At 55.7% G+C, this 22,932-nt stretch overlaps 1 protein-coding gene across 1 annotated transcript in view; it reads right to left on the bottom strand.

The window, feature by feature from the left end:
* Positions 1–1,644: 1,644 nt before the first annotated feature.
* The window catches only part of KIAA1755 (KIAA1755 ortholog), a 43,101-nt gene continuing 21,813 nt past the window's right edge, over positions 1,645–22,932 (bottom strand). The window contains exons 7-16 of the mRNA XM_058562173.1: positions 19,879–20,002; positions 17,205–17,298; positions 16,219–16,305; positions 14,765–14,881; positions 12,942–13,040; positions 11,581–11,729; positions 9,297–9,435; positions 7,614–7,736; positions 6,726–6,947; positions 1,645–2,922 (exon numbers count right to left, since the gene is read on the bottom strand). Of these exons, the coding sequence (XP_058418156.1) occupies positions 2,230–2,922; positions 6,726–6,947; positions 7,614–7,736; positions 9,297–9,435; positions 11,581–11,729; positions 12,942–13,040; positions 14,765–14,881; positions 16,219–16,305; positions 17,205–17,298; positions 19,879–20,002 (1,847 nt within the window). The 3' untranslated portion in view covers positions 1,645–2,229. The remainder of the gene's footprint in view (positions 2,923–6,725; positions 6,948–7,613; positions 7,737–9,296; positions 9,436–11,580; positions 11,730–12,941; positions 13,041–14,764; positions 14,882–16,218; positions 16,306–17,204; positions 17,299–19,878; positions 20,003–22,932) is intronic.

Here is a 22,932-nt window from a genome sequence, read left to right as displayed (position 1 = left end):
CTTGTCCGAGGGTGGGTCTGAACTATCAGTGTTGTATGAAGTCCCAGCTCTGCCACTCACTGCGTGGCACTGGGAAAGACACCACCAAACCTCCTGAGTCTCTCTAGTAAAAAGAGAGGAAATCAGTATTGGCTTCACAGAATTGCTGTGAAAAATTTAATGAGCCCTGGGAAGCTTGTAAAGGGCTTAACACCAAGCCAGGACAACAAAAATGCAGAATAAATGTTAGCAATTAATATTATTGTTATTCATTATATTTATATATTATTATATTTCATTTCTGCATCCCTTTCTTACCCAGCAGCCACTGTGAGTAGACAAGTTATTGGGGTTCCATTCTTTCTGGAGACAGAGGGATGCACAAGGTGGCTTTGGGGACCCCTTCCTCCCAAGGATTCTTGGATCATCCACTCCCCCTTGTCAGCCCCCCTCATCCCTAGCAGTAGCTGTAGTCTCTCAGAAGTCTGTTTCCACCCTTGCACTCCAGGTACCCTGGCTCCCTGTCTGTGGTCCCCACTGGCTGGATGCTGTTGCTGTGGCAACAGCATTTTAAGAGCCTTCGGCTCCCCTCCGAGGCAACAGGCATGGATGGAGATGGGCTGATCAAACACTGCCTGCATCCTCAGGCCTGTCTGGACCGAAGGTGGGGGAGTGGAACGCAAGAACCAGAGCTGGCTTGGGTGGGGGCCAGCTCAGACCCCAGCCCCAAATGTTCCCCAACAGCACCTCCACCTCGTGGAGTCAATGGGAAGTACCTGAGCAGTTCGGTACAAATGCAGATTCCAGCCACTCCTGGCCCCAACAGTCTGATTTTAATTATCCGGGGTGGGATCCCCTAGAAAGCTGCCTTTGATCAGCTTTGCTCGTGGTTCTGAGGCAGACAGGCCCCAGACCACACTTGATGAAATCTTGAGTCTTGGAAGGTTCTCGAAGCCGTTGTGGGTGTTGAGGTTTGTGTGGCTGTCTGCTGACTCCTGAGAAACCCTGTTTGTCATTATAAGCCTGTTCCAGTCCTGCCTCCCTCTCTTCCACAGCTTCATTTGTGGGAGGATGTGTGCCTCACCCTCTTCCCAGAGCCAGGAAAATTCCAGGGCTGGGCTGCCAGGTGGCCGTCTCGGTAATGCATCCTACAGCAGAGACGGGGGCACGCACTTTCCAGCATGATGTCATTCAGGGGAGGCACTAGCAGGGCGGTGTGAGAGGCTGGCAGTCTTCTAGACACTCTGAGATCAGATGTGTAAAGGCCTCTTCCTCTCGTCCCCCCGCACCACCTGCTGAATGGGGACGTGGCTCCCTACCCTCGTCTTGACCCCAACCACCAGCAGAAGCCTTTGATGCTGGGCACCAGAGGCTGTGCCTAAAGAGAGGTGGGGACCTGTGGGAGGAGCGGACAGCAGAGTCCGAGAAGATGTGGTAGGGAGGGGAGGAAGACAGAGAACACCGGAGGGCGAGAGGCTTCTCTCTGGAGTGCAAGGACAAGACTGTGAGGTTCCTTGAATTTGAGACTGATGGCCCGTGCTGGTTGGAGGAGCCCAGTGAGAGGGTAGAGAGGGCAGCAGACATGCTGTCCCCCCTACCCTTCCGGAGGCACCAACTGGCTTCCAGCAGATGATTCTCTTCACCCAAGGCCAATGGCGCCAGCGAATAAATAGCATGCGGTAATTTACTTGACACCAACACCCTTTATTCCCTCCCCAGACTCACTCCCTACACCTCCACCAGTGGTTCCTGGGATCACGGCCAAATAAACATGCCCTTGAACCCTTGTCTCGGGGTCTGTTTCCATGGGACCTAAGGCAAGGAGCCACTGCCGAACCTCCCCACCCGTGGTTCCGGATGAGGGCAACCATGCCTCTCGTGCACCAGGGGGAAGCTGCGTATCCCTGCACTCCAGCTGGCCATCTGGCCTGCCTACGACTGAGACCCCCAGGAGGGTCTGCACCAACAGCTCTTTCCACAGTGAGACCGGGGCCTGTGGAGCCGGCCCGTGCTCCACTGCATCCTGCCCTGACCTCACTCTGACTACTCTCCGTGTGTGTGAGTCGGGTCTTCCTCGAGTCTCCTGGAGCCAGGAGCAGGTCCAGGGTCTTGTTCCCCCAGCACAGGCTGAACACACACTGAGTGCTCAGGAGCCACATCGCGATGGGATGGGCCAGGGCTCCCAGCTCCCTCTGCAGCTGGGCCCCACCCCAGCATCCCCTGAGCCTGGTGCAGTGGTGGGGCTCCCAGCTAGAGGGAGGCAGGGGGACTTGTCTGTGGTGAGTCCTCCAGAGACGTCTGCGAGTCTGTCCCCTCTGAGGAGAAGCTGCCCCCAGTGGGGCGGGGGGTCTGATTCTGCCTGGGGAGCTGATGCCAGGACAAGAGGGCGGCAAGAGATCGCTCAGGGGCAGGATCCAGGGGCTCGTGGGGGCCTTCGCCTTCATCAGCCTCTACAGCCTGGCCGGCTTCCCTGGGCAGAGGGCCCACCTGGAAATTTCTGTTCCGCCCCCCTCTGGGGGCCCAAGGACGCCAACGGGATTTTGGTGAACCCTCCAGGCCCAGTGAGTCCTGGAGGGGCAGGTCCCACCTTCCCTTGGAAGTGACTTCTGCATTCAGACCCCGGCCCTGGGCAGCTGTCCCTCTCAGTTCCAAGTGGGCAGTGGGACCTGCTGGGCACGGACAGTGGGCCAACGCCTTCTTCAGGAGGGTCTGGATCTCCTCTAGTCTCGCCCAGGCCTCCTCCCACAGGTCCCGGCCCAGGTCTTCCTGGCTCAGGGAGGCCACCTGCAGCCCCATGGCCGTGAGCTTCTCAGCAGGGAACTCGGACGCCAGTCGCTGCAGGTAGCGGCGGAGGCGGCGCTGGTCCCCAGGGCTGGCCCTCTGGGCCTTGCCCAGCCTGAGCTGGGTCATCAGGTCCTGACAGTCCATGTGGAACCAGGTCATCTGGGAGACGAGAAGAGAGGGAGGTGGGGGCTCAGGCCAGGGGTGGGCTGTGGGGCTCCGTGAGGACAGGGATGTGCCTCCGAGCAGAGAGGGGACTCGGAGAATAAGTATTGCTGGATGGAGTTAATAACAAGTGCCCAAGCAATGTCAGGGGCCCCTCAGCGTGGCCGTGATTTCCTCCGCTGACAGTGACATTGGGTTCCCTCTCTTCCCGGGGCACACACCTGCCAGCAGGAAACTGTCCCCAGCACCCTTGGGGTGCTGGGATCTTCTGGCACCATCTAACAGACCTAGGGGCCAGCAAGGACTTACTCCTCTCTGGTGCTCAGTTTCTTCTGTGAAACGGGAGGTTGCACTAGATGATCACGGAAAGCCTTTTGAGCAGTGAAAGTGTGGATTCTGGATTGTACGAACCCCTTATGGGTGGTGCCGAGGGAGGGGTCCGGCTAACGTTTATTTGCCAGGCTCTGTGTATCTCATGCACGATCACGTGAAACTGTACCTGCAGCCCAGGCTACAGAGGAGGAAACTGAGGCTCAGAGCCATGAGGAGCTGGGACTTGAACTCACATCTGTCTGACTTTCGAGAGAGGATCTTTCAAACAACTCCTCGCACAGGAGAAACTGGCCCAGGCAGGGTAGTGCTCCTGCAGTCACCAGCGACAGTCAGCCACCCAGGCCCTGAGGCCCCTCACTCCAGCCCCTGTGCCCCATTTTGGGATTCCGCCTGTCCCTAGGTCACCCACAAAACGTCTGCAGGCTGCAAAGGAGTCAACACGTTCCCAGCAGCTTGTAAAAAACATAATCTTTCTCTCCATTAATTTAGGAGCCGACAGCGAGCTGTTAGGCTGTGGTATTGGAGAACCATTTTCTCCGAGGAAACCATCTTTCCGCGGATTAAGGGAATTGTCTTGAGATAAATGGCTTCATATTTGAGGAAGCACACGGAGCTCATGGCTGGGAAAGGGCTCCATAAATCTCCGTGAGCGGCACAATCGTGTTATTATTATTTAGTGCCAAAGCTGCTGCCCACGTGCCCTCCGCCAGGGGCTGAGCCCAGCGCTGGGCTGTCCTGTGTGTGTGTGTGTCTGGGACTCGATCTTCCAAGCCGAGCTAGACAGAGATGGACAGCACCTCAGAAATCATCTTGCCCAACCCCCTGCTGTGCGGATTAAAATTCCGGGCTGGAGAGGAGAAGGGGCCTGCCTGGGGCAAACAGCGGGAGATGGCCACCGTGGGCCTCAGGGTCGGCCTGCCACCTCCTGCGCCATTTCTAGGTGTGGGTCAGACTCCACCTTCTCACACGCACCCCAGCCTGCCTTCCTCTCCTAACGCCTTCTCTTCCTCCCTTCACTGGGCCAGTCATCCGCAGCTTTACTGAGCCCCCCTGGGTGCCGGCCCCGTGCCGGGCACTGTGGACAGGACCAGGACCCGTCAGCCCCTGCTGCTGCCTCGGGGAGCTCACCCCACAGGTGACAGACAAGGGACAAGCAAGTGACGAAGCAGCAGCACAGTTTCAGATCACAAAGGGCACCAGGAAGTGATAAACACAGGGCGATAAGAGAGAGTGGGGGCAGGCACTGCTGTCAGCTCGGGGAGGAGGGGACGTGCGAGCCGAGCACTGAAGAAAGACACGAAGCCAGCCGCTAGCAGGGAAGAGCGTTCCCGGCTGAGGGAACAGCAAGTGCAAAGCCCCCAATGGGGCTGCAATTAGTAAGCAAGGCAGAGAAGCTTCCGGTCACCCTTAGCCCATGAGGCATTACCAGCACTCCCACTACTACTAATGATAATAATGATATGGATGTCAATAATAATAATTCCAAATTTGAGCAAAGCCAGGGGTTAGTTACATGTAAATTAATTCTCTCCCTACCTGGCAAGGCTGCACAGAGCCAGATGATCTGGGTTTGAATCTCAGCTCTGCCACTTCCTGGCTGTGTGACCCTGGGTGAGTTATTTGACCTCTCTGTGTTTCCTCGTGTGTAAAATGGGCATAATAAACCCTGCCTCATAGGGTTGACATGACAAAATGATATGTGAAATGACTGGAACAGGGCCCGGTGCATAACAAGAGCTCTGTAAGCATTGGTTGTTATTATTATCATTATCGTTGTTATTGATGAGGAGCCGAGGCCCAGAGCAGTGAGGACTGTGGTTGAGGTCACACAGCCCCTGCAGGCATAAGTCACCCTTGACTCTAAATCTCACATCTGGCCACCACCTCGCTCTCCGCTGTACCGCTGGGAGTGGGGGATCCTCCACTGTCACTGCCCACATCTGTCCCCTTTGCCCGCCACCCCAGAGAGATAGAAAGTGGCTTGTCCTTCCACCGCCCCAGGCGTGAGCTGACCGGGGTCCCTCCCGCTGCCCTCTGAAGCCTCCTGTGTTCTCTGTGCCCTGTGTGCTAGGTCAGGCTCTTCCCAGCTCTTTCCTTGGTGGTGAGTGTGAGGGGCAGCTGAGGGCACTGGGCCAGGGCCAGAGACGTGGGTTCTTGCCCCGGCTGGGTTACAGCTCTCACAGGCCGCTCCCTGGTCCCTTTAGGCCTCAGTTTCCCCATCGGAAAAATGAGGAGTTTGAGCCACATGGGTTTAGGAAGGGTGGGGGCTCTTCAGTGAAATCTTGCAGGACCACAGACTCTCTGGGGAACCTCCTGCGAACCACTTTCCTCTTGGGGCCTCAGTTTCCTCATCTGTAAAATGGAAACCATGTTGGCACCCCTCCCTCATAAAGATATGGTGAGAATTAAGTCAGGCAAGGTTTGTGAAGCGCTTATAGGAGGGCCTGCCATGGAGGACACAGTCGATACATGGGCTGCCCTCAGAAAAGTCACGTAACCTTCACCATCCCCATGCTGCTCGGACATGGGAATTGGCTGCCATCCCCCCTAACCTCTGGAGAAAAATATAGGGCATGTTATGGGGCATGGACACCTCTGTGTTCAACTCCCAGCTCTCTGTGTGGCCTTGGGCAATGTCCTTCCCATCTCTGGGCCTCAGTTTCCGCATCTGTAGAATAGGGCTGATCAACCTCGCCACACTGGGTTGCCGGGAGACAGAGGATGCAAAGTAATGCAGTTCCTCCTGCCTCTCCCTCCAACTCTGCGCTCACCCCCCACATACACACACAGTAGCGCTACCCCCTCCTCCTGCCTCCTGGCCAAACTCTGGGTTCCCACGAAGAGTGAGGCCTCTGTTCTGAGGGTGCTCAGAGCAGCCGCTGGGCCCACCCTCAGCCCACTGTGCCCTCCTTCCCCAGCTCCCCCACCCTGTGCAGGGCAAGGTGAGGACGGGAAAGAGCACTCGCATGGTGCCATGGGCTTGCTGTGTGACCTTGTCAAAGTGACAGCCCTTCTCTGATCCTTTTTCTCCAACCCCGCAACAGCTGGGCGGGACGAGATCAAGGTTCTTAGCCTGGTCTGAAGTTGCCACAGAGATCTGTGTGTGGAGAGCAAGTCCACGGCTTTCATCGGATCCTAAGAAATCCCCAGGCTCCTTCCCCTAACTCCAAAGTTTAAGACGCAGGTGATTCCTGAGGGTCCATTGAGGGCTGAAATCTGGGTCACTGGGAGGCTGCCTGGTCAAGCTGGGGTCAAGGGTCAGCCGGACCTGGTTAGGAGGCTGACTTAACCTCTCAAACCTTGTTTCCCTTCTGGAAAATGTGGGTAATGCCTTCTCCCCGTGACGGGACTGTGGGAATGAACCATGCAACGAGCAGAGTGCCGTGTCCAGGCCGCTCCCTGCCCCCACCCCGGCCTGCGGAGCCCGTGGGGGTGGGGTGTCTGTGCAGGTGCGCCACGAGGCTCACCTTCCTGCAGAAGCGGCGCAGGTGCAGCAGCGTCTCCAGGTCTGTGCGCTGCCGCTCGGCCGCCATGTAGAAGTGGGTCAGCTTGGCCTGGAAGGCCCGCTGGGTGGCGGCGAAGGCTGTCAGCTCCGGGAACTCTGGTCCCGCTGCCTCTCCCGCCCCTCCAGCAGCAGCTCCCAGCTGGGCCGCCTGCTTGGACAGCTCCAGGCCGCGGCGGTACTGGGCCTGAGTGGGGAGGGGGGTGTCCACTCAGTTCCTGCCTCAGCCGAGGCCTCCCCCAGAGGTCAGGAACCGCCCGCTGCCCCGCTGCTGAGTTATGAGACTTCTGAGCCTCAGTTTCCCCATTTACAATGGGGTCCCAGGCCTTTGCCCAGGCTGTTCACTTTCTCTAGCTGGGACTCTGCTTAGTTTCACTTCTTTCTGAAAACTCCCCTGACCCCAAAGTCTTCCTGTCCCCACAGCTCTCCCTTTGTTTCCTTGTTTGTCCCCCGCCCCCATCCCCCACTGGCCTGGGAGTCCCCTGAGGGCTGAAATGGAAGCTGAACCACCGTGTCCCAGGGCCCAACATGTCAAGGATGCAGATTCCCTGCCCCTGGTCCGTGAGGCTGACTTAACAGGTCCAGGGTGGGACCCTGGAATCTGCATTTTAAGAAGCCCTCCAGAGACTCTGAGATTGGTCATCTTTGGACATGGTGGTCCAGGAAGGCTTCCTGGAGAAGGTCACATGTAAGCTGAACCCTCTGTGATCCAAGCTGGTCTCCTCGCTGTCTCTGGAAGCTTCCTCGCACTTTCCCACCTCTGCAGTGCCGTCCTAGGCAGCCGCCCTCTCCACTGCCCCCTCTACACCCCCTCCATCTGCTCCAGTCCTGCTCCTCAGTCTCAGGAACACACTGCAGCCTGCAGGAAGAAGTCCTCAAACTCGGCGTGGGCTTTCTCCACCATCTCCAAGCTTCCGTCCTGGGGGGTCAGCGCATGCAGGCACCGGCCTCCTTCCTGCTCCATCCAGTGGCTGACCTGGGGTGGGGGAGAGGAGTTTGGACATGAGGGGGCTGCTGGGAGACGTCCCTGGCCAGCTCCCTGCCTTCCGGGGAGGCTGGGGTCTTCTTGTCTCAGTCACTCCGTGGCTGGGCCTGAGCCATTGGCCTGGATGGAAACCCTCCCAGGTCTGGGGGAGAAGACACAACCTGGGGAGGGCTCTGTCACGTTCTTCAAATATCCAAACGGGAGAGGGCTCCCCGAGTGGACCCCCGGGGGCACCTGGCCTGGCCAGCAAGTGCCCCGCACACAGTAGGCCTTCAGTGCACGCTTGCCTGAATGAGTCACAGGGAGGCAAATTTCAGCTCACTCTACCCACGCAGTGCCACCAATCATAAAAGGGGCAGCCTCAGGAGTGATGAGCTCCTCGTCCCTGGGGGCGTGCAAACAGGGCTGGAGAAAAGCTGCCCGCTGTAGAGGAAGGTGCATGGGCCTGCCATGAACTCACCGTGAACTGGGCAAGCCACTTCCCCTTTCTGGGCCTCAGTTCATTCAGTGGCAAAATGGGGTAGACGTGAGGGTTCAGTGAGGGACAGACGGTGCAAAACGGCTCTTGACCCACGAGCAGAAGCCCCTTCTTGTTCTGGGCTCTCTCTTACAGAGCGTGTATTCACTCACTTCATCCTCACAAAGCCCAGTGTGGCGGGCACTAATATTATCCCCCATTTAACAGGTGAGGAAACCGAGGCACCGAATAGTCGAATTACTTGTCTACGGTCACACTGCCAGCAAGTGCCGGAGCCAAGACCAGAACCAGGCCACTTGGCTCCAGAGCGCACCGTGCTCCACAGGCCCAACAGGAAGGGATGCGCTGTTGTAGGCATCAGACAAGTGGTGCCAGGTGTGGCTCCAAGATCAGGCCCCCAGGTGTGCGGCCCTGGCAGGTGACGTCATGAAGGTCTCCGGCCCTGGTTTTCTCATCTGGGAGTAGGGGAAATCCTGGCACCTTTCCCACATTGCTGGTAAGGGAGGGCTGGAAAGCGACGATGTACGCATCTTCTGAGATTTCAACCCAGATCTGTTCAGCAAAGGCGCTGGCCCAGCCTCGGTACACAGTTGGTATTCAATAAGCGCAGCTTTGGGTGAGGTCTTTTTTTTTTTGTGAGGAAGATCAGCCCTGAGCTAACATCCATGCTAATCCTCCTCTCTTTTTTTGCTGAGGAAGACTGGCCCTGGGCTAACATCTGTGCCCATCTTCCTCCACTTCATATGGGATGCGGCCACAGCATAGCTTGACAAGCGGTGCCTCGGTGCGCACCCGGGATCCGAACCCAGGCCGCCAGCAGCGGAGCGTGCGCACTTAACCACTACGCCACGGGGCCGGCCCTGGGGTTAGGTCTTTACCCATGAAGCACTTATTGAGAGTCACGTCATGTGCCATGTCCCAAGGATGCCTGCCTGGCCCTTGGAGAACTGCCAACCTCGTGTCCTGACACCAGAGCAAAGTGCCTGGCTGGGGCACGGCCTGGAGCAGGGCCTTTCCTGTGGAGGGTGGCCAGGCAGAAGCCCCGCCTCCCCCAGGCAGGCCTCTCCTCTCACCTGGCGGATGGCAGCTTCCAGGTGGCCCAGGCGGACGCGGAGCTCCAGCCTCCCCAGGAGGTGGTTGGACGCAGTGACCAGGACATGCAGCTGCTCGTCCATGAGGCTGTACAGAGCGGCGGCTTCAGCCAGATGGTTCCTGGGAGGTGGAGGAGGGAGAGAGGAGGCCTAAGATGTGTCCCTCCCAGTACTCCTGCCCAGCAGAGGCCTGCCCCCCAACTCCCACCAACTCTGTGGCCCCGGCCTGGGTATTCCAGCTGATGACTTGCTGTGTGACTTTGGATAGGTCCCTACACCTCTCTGGGCCTCAGCCTTGGCCTTCCATGGCTTTTGGAGGACCAGAGGACACAGCAGGAAACCAAATGACCCTTCTTTCCCTAGGAGCGTATGAACTGAGCTGGACAGATCTGCGTTCAAATCTCAGCCCTGCTATCTTCTAATGATGAGGCCTCGTGCAAATTTCTCAACGTTTCTGTGTCTCCATTTTTTTCATCTGTAAAAAGTGGGATAACAGAACCCACTTCACAGAGTGGGTATAAATGATTAAATGATCTAATGATCTTGAGGATTAAATGATCTAATGCCTTGGCTCTCAGCCCTGGCTGCATGTGAGAACCTGCCTGGGAGCTTTAAAAATCTCGATGCCCAGGCCCACCCCAAGCCGACTGAGTCGGGCTCTTAGTGTGGCCTGGACATGAGCGCTTCCCAGAGCCCCTCAGGTTTCTGGGGGCGGCCAGGGCTGAGAACCGGCCCCCACGCATTCACAACCCTGAACACGGCGCCTGGCACAGTGTCTGTTAGCGCCTGTTATTTCTACTGCAGTGGTGGTGAGCGGCTGTAACACGCCTCCCACTCTGCCCCATTTCACAGTCGGGAAAACGGAGGTCCAGAGAGAGGAACTGACTCAAGCAAGGCAGTCTGGACCGGAACCCAGTCCACGGCTTTTTCTGTGCATAATTTTAAAAAATGGTCAAAGCCAACAAGACATAAATGAAGGGGTGTGGATGGGACTCCAGGCGTGGCGACACTTGGGTGAAGGGAGGACTCTCGGGCTTTCCATCACCCCTCAAATCCCATCCCCCCCTCCTCTGCCCTGGGGGTCTTACTTCAGAAGGAAAAGGAGAAAGAGGAGATGGGAGAAAATCTGCTTTCCTGGGGACAGCCTTGCTCTGGAAATCTGACCGCCACTCCCGATGGGTGCCTGCCCTTCCAGAGAAGGAGTGAGGGCCCAGGGCGTGTTCACAGGATAGAAAATACTAGCCTCCCTGGTGGAGGGAGGCAGGCAGGCACAGCTAGGCAGAGACCAACATGCAGAAAGAGCACACGTAGTGACTCACGAGGGACCACAGCGCCCCCTGGTGGAGCTGCCGGTGGCCAATGGTCTGGAGGGACCTACAGTGGACAAGGCAGGCTGGGGGCCCAGCCAGCGAGGCGGGGACATGCTGGGAGAGACAGTGCCAGCCCCACCAGGCCGTGAGAGGGGAGCAAGGAGATGACTCCACACCCCACTCCAGGGCCCACTGCTGCCCAGCGCTCACATCAGCGTGGATCCGTCTGTGGGTGCAGCTCAGGGGGTGTGTTCAAGATTCTGGGCCAGGCTGCCTGGGTTCAAGTCCTGGCTCCACCACATCCCAGCTGTGTGACCCTGGGCAAGTCACTTAACCTCTCTGAGCCTCAGGCTCCTCCACTGTAAAACGAGGATAACACTAGGATCTCCCTCATGGGTGGCAATTGAGTGAGTTAATATTTGTAAAGTCCTTAGAACAATGCTGTGTACATACTCAGTGCTACTTAAGTGTTGGTTAAATAAACAAATTGTTCTTAGAAGCTTATGCAAATTTTGTAATTGTGTTTGTTCTAATGGAAAGAAAATATTTTCAATTACTGACTGATTTACTCACTGATTTCTCCCCCACCCCTAAATTTAAGAAAATGGGTACTTTCCAGGAATGTATATTACTAGTTCTGTGGCTCCAAGACCCCGACACTCTATGAGGTTCTCTCGGCCAGGCTCAGCCCTGTGTCTGGGTCAGAGAAAGTGCTCGGTCCATGGGGGTGACCCAAAACAGGCAGAGGCTGTCCTCCGATGCCCACCCCAGGCTGAAGATGGCTGGGGCTGAAAAAGGGGCGGCAGAGAAGAGACCAGGAACTTGCCAAGGCCTCAGTCCAGGATATGGGCCCTATGTGTCCCCTCACACGTAGTGGGGTGGGGTGGCCCCAGCTCCAAGCTCCCCAGCGGGGAATGGGGTGGGGGGTGGGGAAGGAAAAGCCGAGGTGTCTGTACCTGACGTCAGGGTTGAAGTCCAGCCTGCTGGCCTCCTGCTGCAGCCTGGCCAGGGTGGCTCCGCCTTCCCGCTGGAGGCCCAGCAGGCCTGGATCCCTCAGCACAGCCTCCATCAGCTCCTTGGACTTGCTCAGACACCTGGAGGCCTCCTGCCAGTGTAGGGAGGTGGCCTGAGGCCCAAGCCCCACTCTCCCTCTGTAACCGTCCAGGGTTCCCCACACCCAGATCACACTCGACTCCCCCAGCTTGCCATTCAAGGTCCTATAGAAAGTCTATCCTTTCTCTCTCTAAAACATCTCCTCAAGCCACTTCTCCTCTCATCACCATGGCAACCTCGCTGGTCCCAGCGCCATCATCTCCTGTTGGGACACCCCTCCCAGCCTCTTCACTGGTCTCCCTGCTGCACTCTGGCTCCCCCTGCAGTCTGTTCTCCACGCAGCAGCTGGAAGGATCTCAAAGCGCCAATCTGATCATCTCCCTGCTTAAAACTCTCCAGTGCCTTCCCCGCCAGCTTAGAACCAAATCCCAGGGCTGGCCTGGTGGCGCAAGCAGTTAAGTGCGTGCGTTCGGCTGTGGCGGCCCGAGGTTCGCGGGTTCGGATCTTGGGCATGCACCGACGCACCGCTTGTCAGGCCATGCTGCGGCGGCATCCCATATAAAGTAGAGGAAGATGGGCACGGATGTTAGCCCAGGGCCAATCTTCCTCAGCAAAAAGAGGAGGATCAGCATCGGATGTTAGCTCAGGGCTGATCTTCCTCACAAAACAAAACAAAAAAAAGAACCAAATCCCAACCCAACTCCTCCTGATACAGCCCCCAATGGAGGTGGAAGTTCCTCAAGTTCTTCTCTCCTTCTCCTCCCCACCCCCAACTCTGTTCTACATTGGCCTCCATGCTTCCTGAACATACCAAGCATAATCCCACCTCAGGGCCTTGGCACGTGTCTGCCCTCTGCCTGGAGCTCAGTCTCCCTCCTATCCCCATGGCAACCTCCTTCTCATCCTTCAGGCCTCAACTTAAATACCAGCTCTTTAAGGAGGCCTCCCTCCTTCCCCATTATTCTCACTGTTACTTTCGCGGCATTTGGCACAATCTGGAACTACACATCCATTTCTTTGTTTACTTTTCTAATGACTCCCTCCACCACTGCACCGTAAACCCTATGAGACCAGGGACAAGTCGGTTTGCACCAGGCTGGCTCTCCAGGGTGTGACATATAGTGGGTGCCCAACAGATATTAGTCAAATGAATGAATGAAAAGCAGGGATGGTGGCACCCACCCTGGCTGTCCCCTTCACGGAGCCCTTGGTCCCTGGAATCTGGGGTGTAGTGTGGCTTCCCCGCCGCGTGCTCCTGGCTCACCTGCACCCCTCCAGGGGGGTCGCCCTTCTCAAACTCCTTGATGGAGGCCTGCAGCAGGGAGGAGGCCTGGCGGAGGCCAGTCAGGAAAGGGTCCAACTTCTGCAGGATGGAAGGCCAGAGCAGGGGTGTCAGTCTGGGCCGGTGAGGGGGGCGCCTCCCCCACCCAGGAGGACAAAGTAGGGGGCAGGAGGTGATGCTTCTCAAACTTTAGCTGCATCAGAATGACCTGGAGAGCCAGTTGAAAATCAGACTGCTGATCCCCACTCCTGAGTTTCTGGCTTGTTCCCCTGGGGTGGGGCCTGAGAATCTGCATTTCTAACAAGTTCCCTGGTGATGCTGATGCTGCTGGTCCGGGGACCACAGTTTGAGAACCACTGGTGCTAGGACTGAGAGACGGAGAAGAAAGAAGATAGGCCTGAGCTACCCCCAGGCCAGTGGGGACACCTTGGGGGAAAGGGGGGGGAGAGGGTGGAGGTAAGGGGACACCCTCTGCTAGGTCTCATGTCAGCCCAGCCCCACCACTTAGTAGCTGTGAGACCTTGGGCAAGTTACTCAACCTCTCTGCGCCTCCTCTTCCTCCCTGTATAATGGGATCACAGGAGTTCCTGCCTTCCAGGCTGTGTGACGGTTCATGTGTGCAAGGACTTAGAATAGCACCCAGTGCACAGTGTTAGTCACCGTCATTATCAGTTTTATTTTCCAGGTCTATAGGTAAGATTTCACTTAAAGGGAAAGTTTTAAAGTGAAAATGTAGTTTCAAAGCCACTGGCTTAATCAGAGGCCTCTAGAGAGGAGAACTGGGGGCCTGGGGGCCCAGGAGGAAAGATTTCTCAGTGTATACCCTTTATACCCTTTGAATTTTGAACATACCGCCTATTCAAAAACAGACACGATTTTAAAAAGGAGAACACTGGGCCAAAAGCAGATAAGCAAACCCCATGTCAGCCTGCGGGTGTAGACGGGTGGTTCTCAGCAGAGCGTGACTCCCCCACACCCCAGGGGGGCCACTGGCAATGTCTGGAGACATTCTTGGTTGACATAATTTGTGGCGTGCTACTGTCAGAGCAGGCAGAGGCCAAGGATGGTGCTAATCACGCTACAAGACAGCTCCCCAGGCAAGAATCATCCGGCCCCAAACCTGAGCGTCGCTGAGGTCTGGCAGCCCCGTCTGGGGACAGCCCCAGGTGGTGTTTACGGGCACGGGTTTCAGTGCAGTTGAGCTATAATCTTCCGCACTGTTGTGCAAGTCCCCCATCCTGCGTGTCCTCACGGGGTAGCCCGGGCGTGAAATGCCCCTCGCAGGCTTGTGGCGAGGAGGGGCTGAGGTCACCCGGGAAAGGAGCCCCGCGCCCGCGCTTTCCCTACTTCCTGCCTCTCAGGGGAGGGAGTGCATCTGCCTCCCCGCCAGGCCCCGGCTCCCCGAGTTGTGCGGCTCCACGGAGCAGATGTCTGTACATGTATTTTCAGTGAACACAGTCATGGCTCTTAGCACATGCCAGACACTCTCCCAAGCTCTTCACCCACATTAACTCACTTAATCCTCCCACAGCCCCACAGGGCGGTACTATCAGGAAGCAGATGAGGAAAAGGGCTCAGAGGAGGCACCTAACTTCCCCAAGGTCACACAGCAGAGCTAGGATTGGAACCCAGGCAGTTTAGCCCCAGGGCCTGAGCTCTTCATCACTCGACTCTGCACCCTCATTATACACGTTTGTTGAACGACTATTTTTGAACCTGACAGGGTCAGTGGATCCATGGGGCAGGACAGTGAAAGGAGGAAGAGAAGGATAAGAGTTGGAGGGTAAAGGCTATGATGGGGGCACCTGGAAGAACTGCACCCACTCGCTGTGGCAGTAGGGGAGGGGGCCTTCCAGGGCTGCGGGCAGCTGACTGGGGTCCACGTGGTGGCTGAGGGCCTTCAGGGAGGTCAGGACCTCCACCTGCAGACAAAAGAAGAGTCAGGAGCACCGGGGACTCAGTCTGGGGAGAGGTGTTTGAGAAGGTCCTGCCCAGATCCCGCCCCTGCCCCCTCTGCCTCCCATAGGTAAGGCTGGACCTGGCTTTAAGAGATGCTTTCTTCTGGGCAATAGGTCTTCTCTGGAAACTCTGACAAATCAAAATTCAGAACCAGAACCTGGGTAAGGAATGGCAAATAGCGCTCGGCCTGCCACTCTCCAAGACCGTGCCACAGGCAGACATCACTAATCAATCACAGTACTTGTTCCCTCCGAGCTGGACTCCTTCCCAGCACAGCCTTCCAGGAAATCAAACAAACTGATTGAAGCCGGCCCCTGTCATGTACGTTCTTTGTAATCCTTGTACTGTTCTCTGGTGACCCACCAAGGTGCTGTCTCCTCCTTGAGGCTGTTGAGAAAGGTCACCAAATCCTAACAGTGTCTCCCGAGACATGGAGGAGGGACTAGGCGTCCGCTTCACCCACGCAGGGAAGTTTGAGGCTTAAGCCAGGAACAGCTCCAGATCCCTAGGCTTGGGATTGGGTGGATTTTGTGGGTTTTTGGACCCATCTGTTATGCCTGGTACTCACAGCTGGTCCCCGGGCCAGCAGCGTCAGCATCACCCAGGAGCATGTTAGGAACGCAGAATCAAAACTACTTAATCAGAACCCGCTCTTGGACGAGATCCCCAAGTGACTCATAGCACATAAAAGCCTGAACAGCACATCTCTAGCTCACAATGTGCCTCTTTACTATTCAGGAGGAAGAAGGAGACCTTTCAAATCATCTCCTGAACTGCGTGGGGGAGCCCACGCTCATGACTGTGGTATATGGCTCTAATTAAAGGGAGCCGCAGGGTTCTTTCCTGCAAGGGCCCGAATCAACTCAGCATCTGAGTTGGAGATGCTGAGAGAAACTAGGGAGAGAAATACAGGAAGATCAGGGTGTGGAAAAGGCACCTCTGCCTCCAGCTTGCTGTGTGGCCTTGGGCCTCAGTTTCCCCATGTGAAAAGAGAGGAGGGAGGGGGCTGGCTAGATGAAGCTTTTCAAATAGGTTTCATACCACGTGCAGCTCTCAACCACGTGGCAGTGCCCACCAGCAGTTGCCAGGACTGCCAGAGAGAAATAGTTCTGTGGCTGATTTGGCAACGCCTGCCCTGGGGCAGGGCTGGAGGGATGTAGCATCCGGGCCTTGTATCGATGGACCTACACTAGATTATTTCAGGACCTCCCCTAGCTCGTGAACTCTGCAATTCTTCACCCCAGCTCAGCTCCAGCCCAGCAAGTCCTCTCCGCCTTGGGGGACGCTGCCTCCCCCTCACCTGGATGTCAGGTAACGTCTCCAGCTGGAGAGCCGCCTCCTTCTCCCCGAGGAAGAGCAGGGCCCGGATGGAGGCTGGGACCAGACCCTGTCGGAGAGAACTATTTCAGGGCTGCTCTGCCTTCACTGAGCCTCCCCACTAAGATGCAGGCAAAGGGGCCACGGGGACCAGGGGTGGGGGTGTGGGGGTCCCCGTGGCTGGGACCCTTATGTGGTATGTTTAGAGGGTGAGTCACTGGAAGTCAAGAGAGCAGCAAGTCCAAGCTGTGTTGCAAACTTCCTAGATACCCTCCCCGCTCTGGGACTCGGTTTCCCCATTTATAAAGGAAGGAGGAGGAAGAAGGGACAGGGGAGGTCAGACCACGAGGTGAGCAGATGCCAGACTTGCATTTACTCTGCTGCCCAGCCGGCTCATTAGGAATCTCTCCCTCCCCCAGTCTCAGTCCAGGAGGCTCGTGTGAGCTAAGTCTAAGCCAATCCGTGTGTCCCATTCCTCTGGCCACAGAGATTGGTTGATGGATGGACACCTGAGACAATCGGGGCTAAGGAGACACAAAGAAAGTTTTGCTGGGACTTCTGGAAAAAGAATCTCTTGCTATTTCCTACTGGACTTAAATGAAAGACCATCTGAAGTTAGAGCTGCTGGGAGCCAGACTGCCACTGAGAGAGAGCCTGGCTGAGAATGGCACTCTCCTCGGAGAAAAGGGCCAGGGACGGAGAGAGAGGAACCAGATCTTGGTGACAATATTTGAGCCCCTGAATCAAGCCATACTTGAAGGTGGATTTAACCCCTGGACTGTCGAGTCGTGTGAACCAACGAACGACCTTTGTCTTTAGGCCTCTTCGGCTGGGTTTCTGTTATCTGCAACTAAGAGACCCTGCCTGGGGTCCGGCTCCCAGCTCCGAGAGTCCTGGGCTCCGTGGATGTCACAAGGCCCCTGGTGTTCCCAAGACTTGCCAGGCTGAGGCTGTCCACCTCCCACTCACCTGGGTGGCCTGCAGGGCACTGACCAGACCAGGATGCGGGGGCTGTTTCCTGGCGTCAATCACGACCACCAGGCCCTTGGCTTTCTCTTCAGGCCTGTGGGTGGTAAACAGAATTGGCAGTCTTGCTGGGTGAACTGGGGCTCTCCCTGGGGAAGAACCTAGTGGAAGGTGAGGGAAACTGGCTGCTAGAAGCCTTGATTTACTGGTGAACTCTTCATCCTGTAAGACAAAGTTCCAGTGCCCTCCCTCTTCCAGGAAGCCCTCCTTGATTCTCCTCCAGGCAGAGTCCATTGCTCCCTCTTCGGTGCTCCCACAGTACCTCACATGGCCCTCTCTTACACCCTGATAACCATAAACTATATGCCACTATCCCAGTTGCAGTGGGCTAGTCACCCAGCATTCACCCACCCCTTTTGTGCTGGCAGAAGGCTCATTTTACTCAAGAATCCAACTCCCCCCATATAACTATGTGCCCCCCTCCCCGGTGCCAGACCCGGAACTGGTTTATGATTGGTTGAGGCCAACAGCAAGGACCCAATTCCCCTGGCTAATGATTGATTTAGATAGGGGTCATGTGACACATTTCTGGCCAATAAGATGTGAGGGGAAATTTGCTGGGGGACTTCTGGGAAAGACAGTCTCTCCTTTAAAAAGTTCTTACAGAGAGATTCAAGGCCGAGACACAGAATGATAAATTTCCTTGTCACACAAGACATGTTGAATTGGAATTGGTTACTTGCAGCCAAAACACCCTCACTGGTTCACGGTGCACTTTTCAGTGATTACCCTAGGATTTTCCAAACTGGCCAGATCGTCAGGAATTGTTAAAATACGATTCCTCACCCCTTCCCCACCCCATCCCCCCAGACATCTGGCCAGAAGGGCCGGGGTGGGGCCGGGGCATCTGTGCAGTTCCAAGCGATCCTGATGATCAGGCAGGTGGGGAAAATGACCCCCAACTGCCTTCAATCCTTACAACCACCAGTTCATAGACAAAACCCGTGGCGGCCGGCGTGGGGGTGGAGCTGTGGCTCTGCCACGGTATCTGTCACCTGGGGACGTGGCTTCATCCTGCTGGAAGTCACTTTCCCATCTGTAGATGGGGCTGTGGTGAGGACTGATGAATTCACCACGTGAAGCGCTCAGTGGCTGCAAAGAGTAGGAGGGATACGAATGCCTGCTATTATTACAATCCTAGACGGGGAAACTGAGGCACGGAGCGGTGACCTGGCAGACAGTGAGAGGAGGCTCTCGGAGGTGATGCCGGGTCTCTGGCTTCACGTCCCGCTCCTCACCAGCCTCTGGCCGTGCCCAGGCTGGGAGAGAGGTTTGCTTCCACACCTGCTCCGCCACCAGCCTGGAGGCCCCTAGGGGTCAGGGCCCCACGTGAGGAGCGTCTGGGTCCCTAGCGTGGCCCAGCATAAAGCCAGGCCTGGAGCAAGTGCCCGGCAACGTTGGTTCATGCAGGAGTGGAAAAGCAAAAGCCCAGCAGACAAGACCCCCTGTGCACCACACTCCATAGTTTACACTACACCGTGCCCCACCTCTCGTGACCACACGTGGTCCTCAGAGCCCACTTGGTCACCTCCTTTGCTCAGGTGACCCTCAGAGAGGGCAGGTTACCAGCCCAAGGTCAGACAGCAGGTTGGTGGGACTGCAGGGTTCTGTCTCCCACGCTGGCCACTTCCCAGCACAGAAAAGGGGCTTCCATCTCCCCCTCAGGCCGGAAAAGCCACTCCCCCTTGGACAACAGGAAGAAAACTCTCAGTGGCCAGCAGGTGGCAGTGATGGCTCCCGTGGGGTGGAGCAAATGGAGAAGGTTCCAAAGGGTTCCATCAGTCCCTCCCACCCCTCCCCTGGGGGCAGAACCTCTAGATTGGATTGGGATCTAAAGCTACAGTCCAAACCACCTCCATGCCCTGGCTGGGGGCTGGGGCTCAGAGGAGAGGATGGTGCCTCTTCCCCATCAGTCCAACATGAATTCTGAATGGGGGGGAGGAGGGTGTTAGAAATGAGCCTCATCATTCACTCACTTCCTCACTCATTCTTGCTTTCACTCTCTCACTCACTCATTCATTCACTAGTTCACCCTCTTCTTCATTTGTTCAACAAATACTTATAATTCAGAAGCCAGCTCAGTTATCACCTCCTCAGGGAAGCCTTCCCTGATTTTCCAATTGAAATGAGTCCCCCCACCCTTCTCAGTACAACAGTGGCTCTCAAAATGTGTCTCTGGCCCAGCAGCATCAGTACCACCAGGAAACTTGTTAGAAATGCAAATTCTCAGGCCCCACCCCAGACCTACTGAATCCGAAACTCTAGGGGTGGGCTCAGTGATCTGTTTTGACAGCCCTCCGGGTGATTCAGATGCATGCTGGAGTTTGAGAACCACTGATCTACAGCATCCCTCTGTTTCCTTCTCCACACTAGCTCTCCTGAGGGTTGCTTGTCCGTGGGCTGTTTCTTGCACACCGGCCATCTCCCCCACAGCCTGGGAACCCCTCGACGGTGGGGACTGAGTGTCCTGCTTGCCCCCCGGCGTCTGGCTCGGGACTGGCTCTGGGAACAGACACCTGGATGGAAGGCTATGGTGTCTCTCCGTTCCGTACCTGGTCCTGGGCTCTGCGTCGAGAGGTCGAGGGGGATGGAGTGGCCAGCTGGCCCAGCCCCTTACCTGGGGACAGTGCACAGATAGGAGAGCAGTTTGGCGACCTCTGAGGCCGTGCACCATGGTGCCTCCCAGGCCCCCTCAGTGGTTGACATCAGAAGCAAGGGCCGCCCCGCCCTGTCCCGACCGCCTGGAGGAGAGAGGACGCACGTGAGGAGTGAGAACGTTGGTGGAGCCCTCTCTACAGGGGGAGCACGCCCTGGGGCCTCCAGGCCTTTGCCCATAATGGTCTCTCTGCCCAGAATGCCCTTTCTTTGCTCCCCTGTGAACTCCGAACTCCTATTCATCCTTTAAGACACGGCTCAAAAGCCACTTCCTCAGAAAAACCGTCCCTGAAACCCTCCTCCACGCAGAGGTGGCCTCACCCTCCTCTGTGCTCCCTGGGAAGTGAAGCTCATGGAATGAGCCTTGGGGACACAGAGAGGGGGGTTCAAGTCCCAGCTCTGCACTGACTCACTATGTGTCCTTGGGCAAGTCCATGTGTCTCTGAACCTCAGTTTCCTATCTGTTAAATGGGGAGAATAAAATATGGAGCTTATTAGGTTATTTCGAGGACTAAATGAACCAGTTCCTGAGAGGCACTGACCGCACGGCAAGAGCTTAAAGAACAGCAGTTGTTACAACAGTCATCATCTCTGTCCCTGTCTCCAGCCCCCCACATGGTGAGCGTGCAGCCTGGCCGCCAGCTCACTACCTACTGTGCAGATGGTCAGCTATGGGTTCCCCAGACTATTTCCTGATCCAGGAAACAGGCCTGTGTGCCCCACTCTCCCCACAGGGCTGAGTCCGAGGCCCAGGGGGTCAGCACAGCCCGTCTACACTGGGGGGATGGGGGAGTACAGCAGGGGGAAGAGGCCCAGGCCTCTGCAAACCCGTCCTGTCCTGCGCCCGGGGCTCAGAGCCCTGCCCTCCAGGGTCACCTCACTCAGGGCCACTCTGCAGTGACCCCCACCTACTCATGTGGGCACAGCCCTCCACAGTGTGTAAGTTTGTAAGACCCTTTATAGCTCATGAAGCCTCAGACAACCTTAACCGCCTTCACAATTGCTGCCTCACACAGGGGGCAACCATCTGGAACATTCTTTCTTTCACATATGTTTGAAAATTTGACATAATTTTTTTTTTTTATAATTTTATTTATTTATTTTTTCCCCCAAAGCCCCAGTAGATAGTTGTATGTCATAGCTGCACATCCTTCTAGTTGCTGTATGTGGGACGCGGCCTCAGCATGGCTGGAGAAGCGGTGCATCGGTGCGCGCCCGGGATTGAACCCGGGCCGCCAGCAGCGGAGCGCGCGCACTTAACCACTAATCCACGGGGCCAGCCCTGACATAATTTAAAAATTAAAAAAATCTACATTGATATATATTTTTATACACAAATATACACAGTACTATTTGTATTTGTATATATATAAACTTTGTATCCTCTTGATATCATGGGTTTGATTTTTCCTAATATTTATTTTAAATCTCAAAAGGAAAAACATTTTGTTGAGGACAATATGGGAAATTTGAATACGAGCTGCGTATTGAATAGCATTAGGAATTATTTTTAATATTATTAGGTGTGCTGATGACATTATGATTACTGGGGAAAATGTCCTTACAGTTAAGAGACGCAGGCTGAAGTACTTAGGGGTAAAATATGAAGCTCTGTAATTTACTTTAAAATATTTTAGGAAAAAAAAAGATGAAATATGCCAAATTGTTAAGATTCATTAAATCTAAGTAATGAGTAGAAGGGTGTTCATTATACTATAATCTCTATTTTTCTGTATGTGTGAAATTGCTCATAATAGAAAGTCCAAAAAAAGTGAAATAATTAAACCATGAAAAATTGCATAACTTGCAAAGTTGGAGATGTTTGCCCATGTCCCTCTGAAATCCTCGCACAGCCATGGGTCCCTCAGGTCAGGAAATGCTACATCATGCCCTTGGGCCCATTTTACGGATGAGGAAACTGAGGCCTGGAGAGGGGAAGCAGCTTCCCAGGCTCCCACAGACCCAGGTCCCCAACTTGCCGGCAAGGGTGGGGATCATGCCTGATTCAGCCCTTGACCCTGGGCCACACTGAGAGATGAGTTTTGTCTGCTGTAAACCTGATGGCTGGAGCTCTGTGACAGCTCTAGGGGTGCTACTCCCTGCTCTAAAACTTTCCAAGGCTCCTCATGGCCTCGAGGAGAAAGTGCAAGCTCCTCGACCTGGCACTTAAGTCTCCCCAGGATCTGCACACTCTTCCAGCCTCATTGTATACACTCTGTGTTATGTGCTGAATTGTGTTCCCTCCCCGCCCAAATTCAGATGTTGAAGTCCTAACCCCTAGGGCCTCAGAATGTGACTGTATCAGAGACAGGGTCTTTAAAGAGGTGATCTGGATAAAATGAGGTGATAAGAGTGGGTCCTAATCCAATGTGACTGGTGTCCTTATAAGAAGAGGAAATTTGGACACAGTACAGAGGGAGACATAAGGAGAAGACGGCCACCTACAAGCCAAGGAGAGAGGCCTCAGAAGAACCAACACTGCCGACACCTTGATCTCAGACTCCCAGCCTCCAGAACCGTGAGAAATAAATGTCTGTCGTTTCAGCCCCCCAGTCTGTGGCACTTTGTTATGGCGGCCCTAACAAGCTAATGCCCGGTGTCTCCCCTTGTCACCATGGCCCAGCCACAGTGGGTCCCATCTGTCATTGCCTAAATGAGCCTGACCATTTCCTGCCTCCCCCGTTCACACGGTTCCTTCTGCCAGGGATTCGCTTCCTTCCTATCTCCATCTGTGAAACCCTCCTCATCGTTCAAAGCCCAGCTGAGATGCCACCTCCTCCAGGAAGACATCCTCCTGCCCTCTGCAGAAGCCCTGCTCCCACAGCAAACGGAGGCCTCTTATTCCTGCCAGGCTGAGGGCCCTCACGGTGCTTGCTGGCTCGGATTCACTGTACCCTGGCGCTGAGCACAGGCCCGCAGCAGATAATCAGTGTCCGTGATTAACGCACGAATGAGCGGATGACAAACTTCCATGTGCCTGGGGATCTTGCTAGAAGGCAGATTCTGCTTCCGCAGG

Source organism: Diceros bicornis, chromosome 19 (genome assembly GCF_020826845.1).
Source record: "Diceros bicornis minor isolate mBicDic1 chromosome 19, mDicBic1.mat.cur, whole genome shotgun sequence".
NCBI classification, from domain to species: Eukaryota; Metazoa; Chordata; class Mammalia; order Perissodactyla; family Rhinocerotidae; genus Diceros; species Diceros bicornis.
This window is presented reverse-complemented; position numbering and strand designations above follow the sequence as displayed.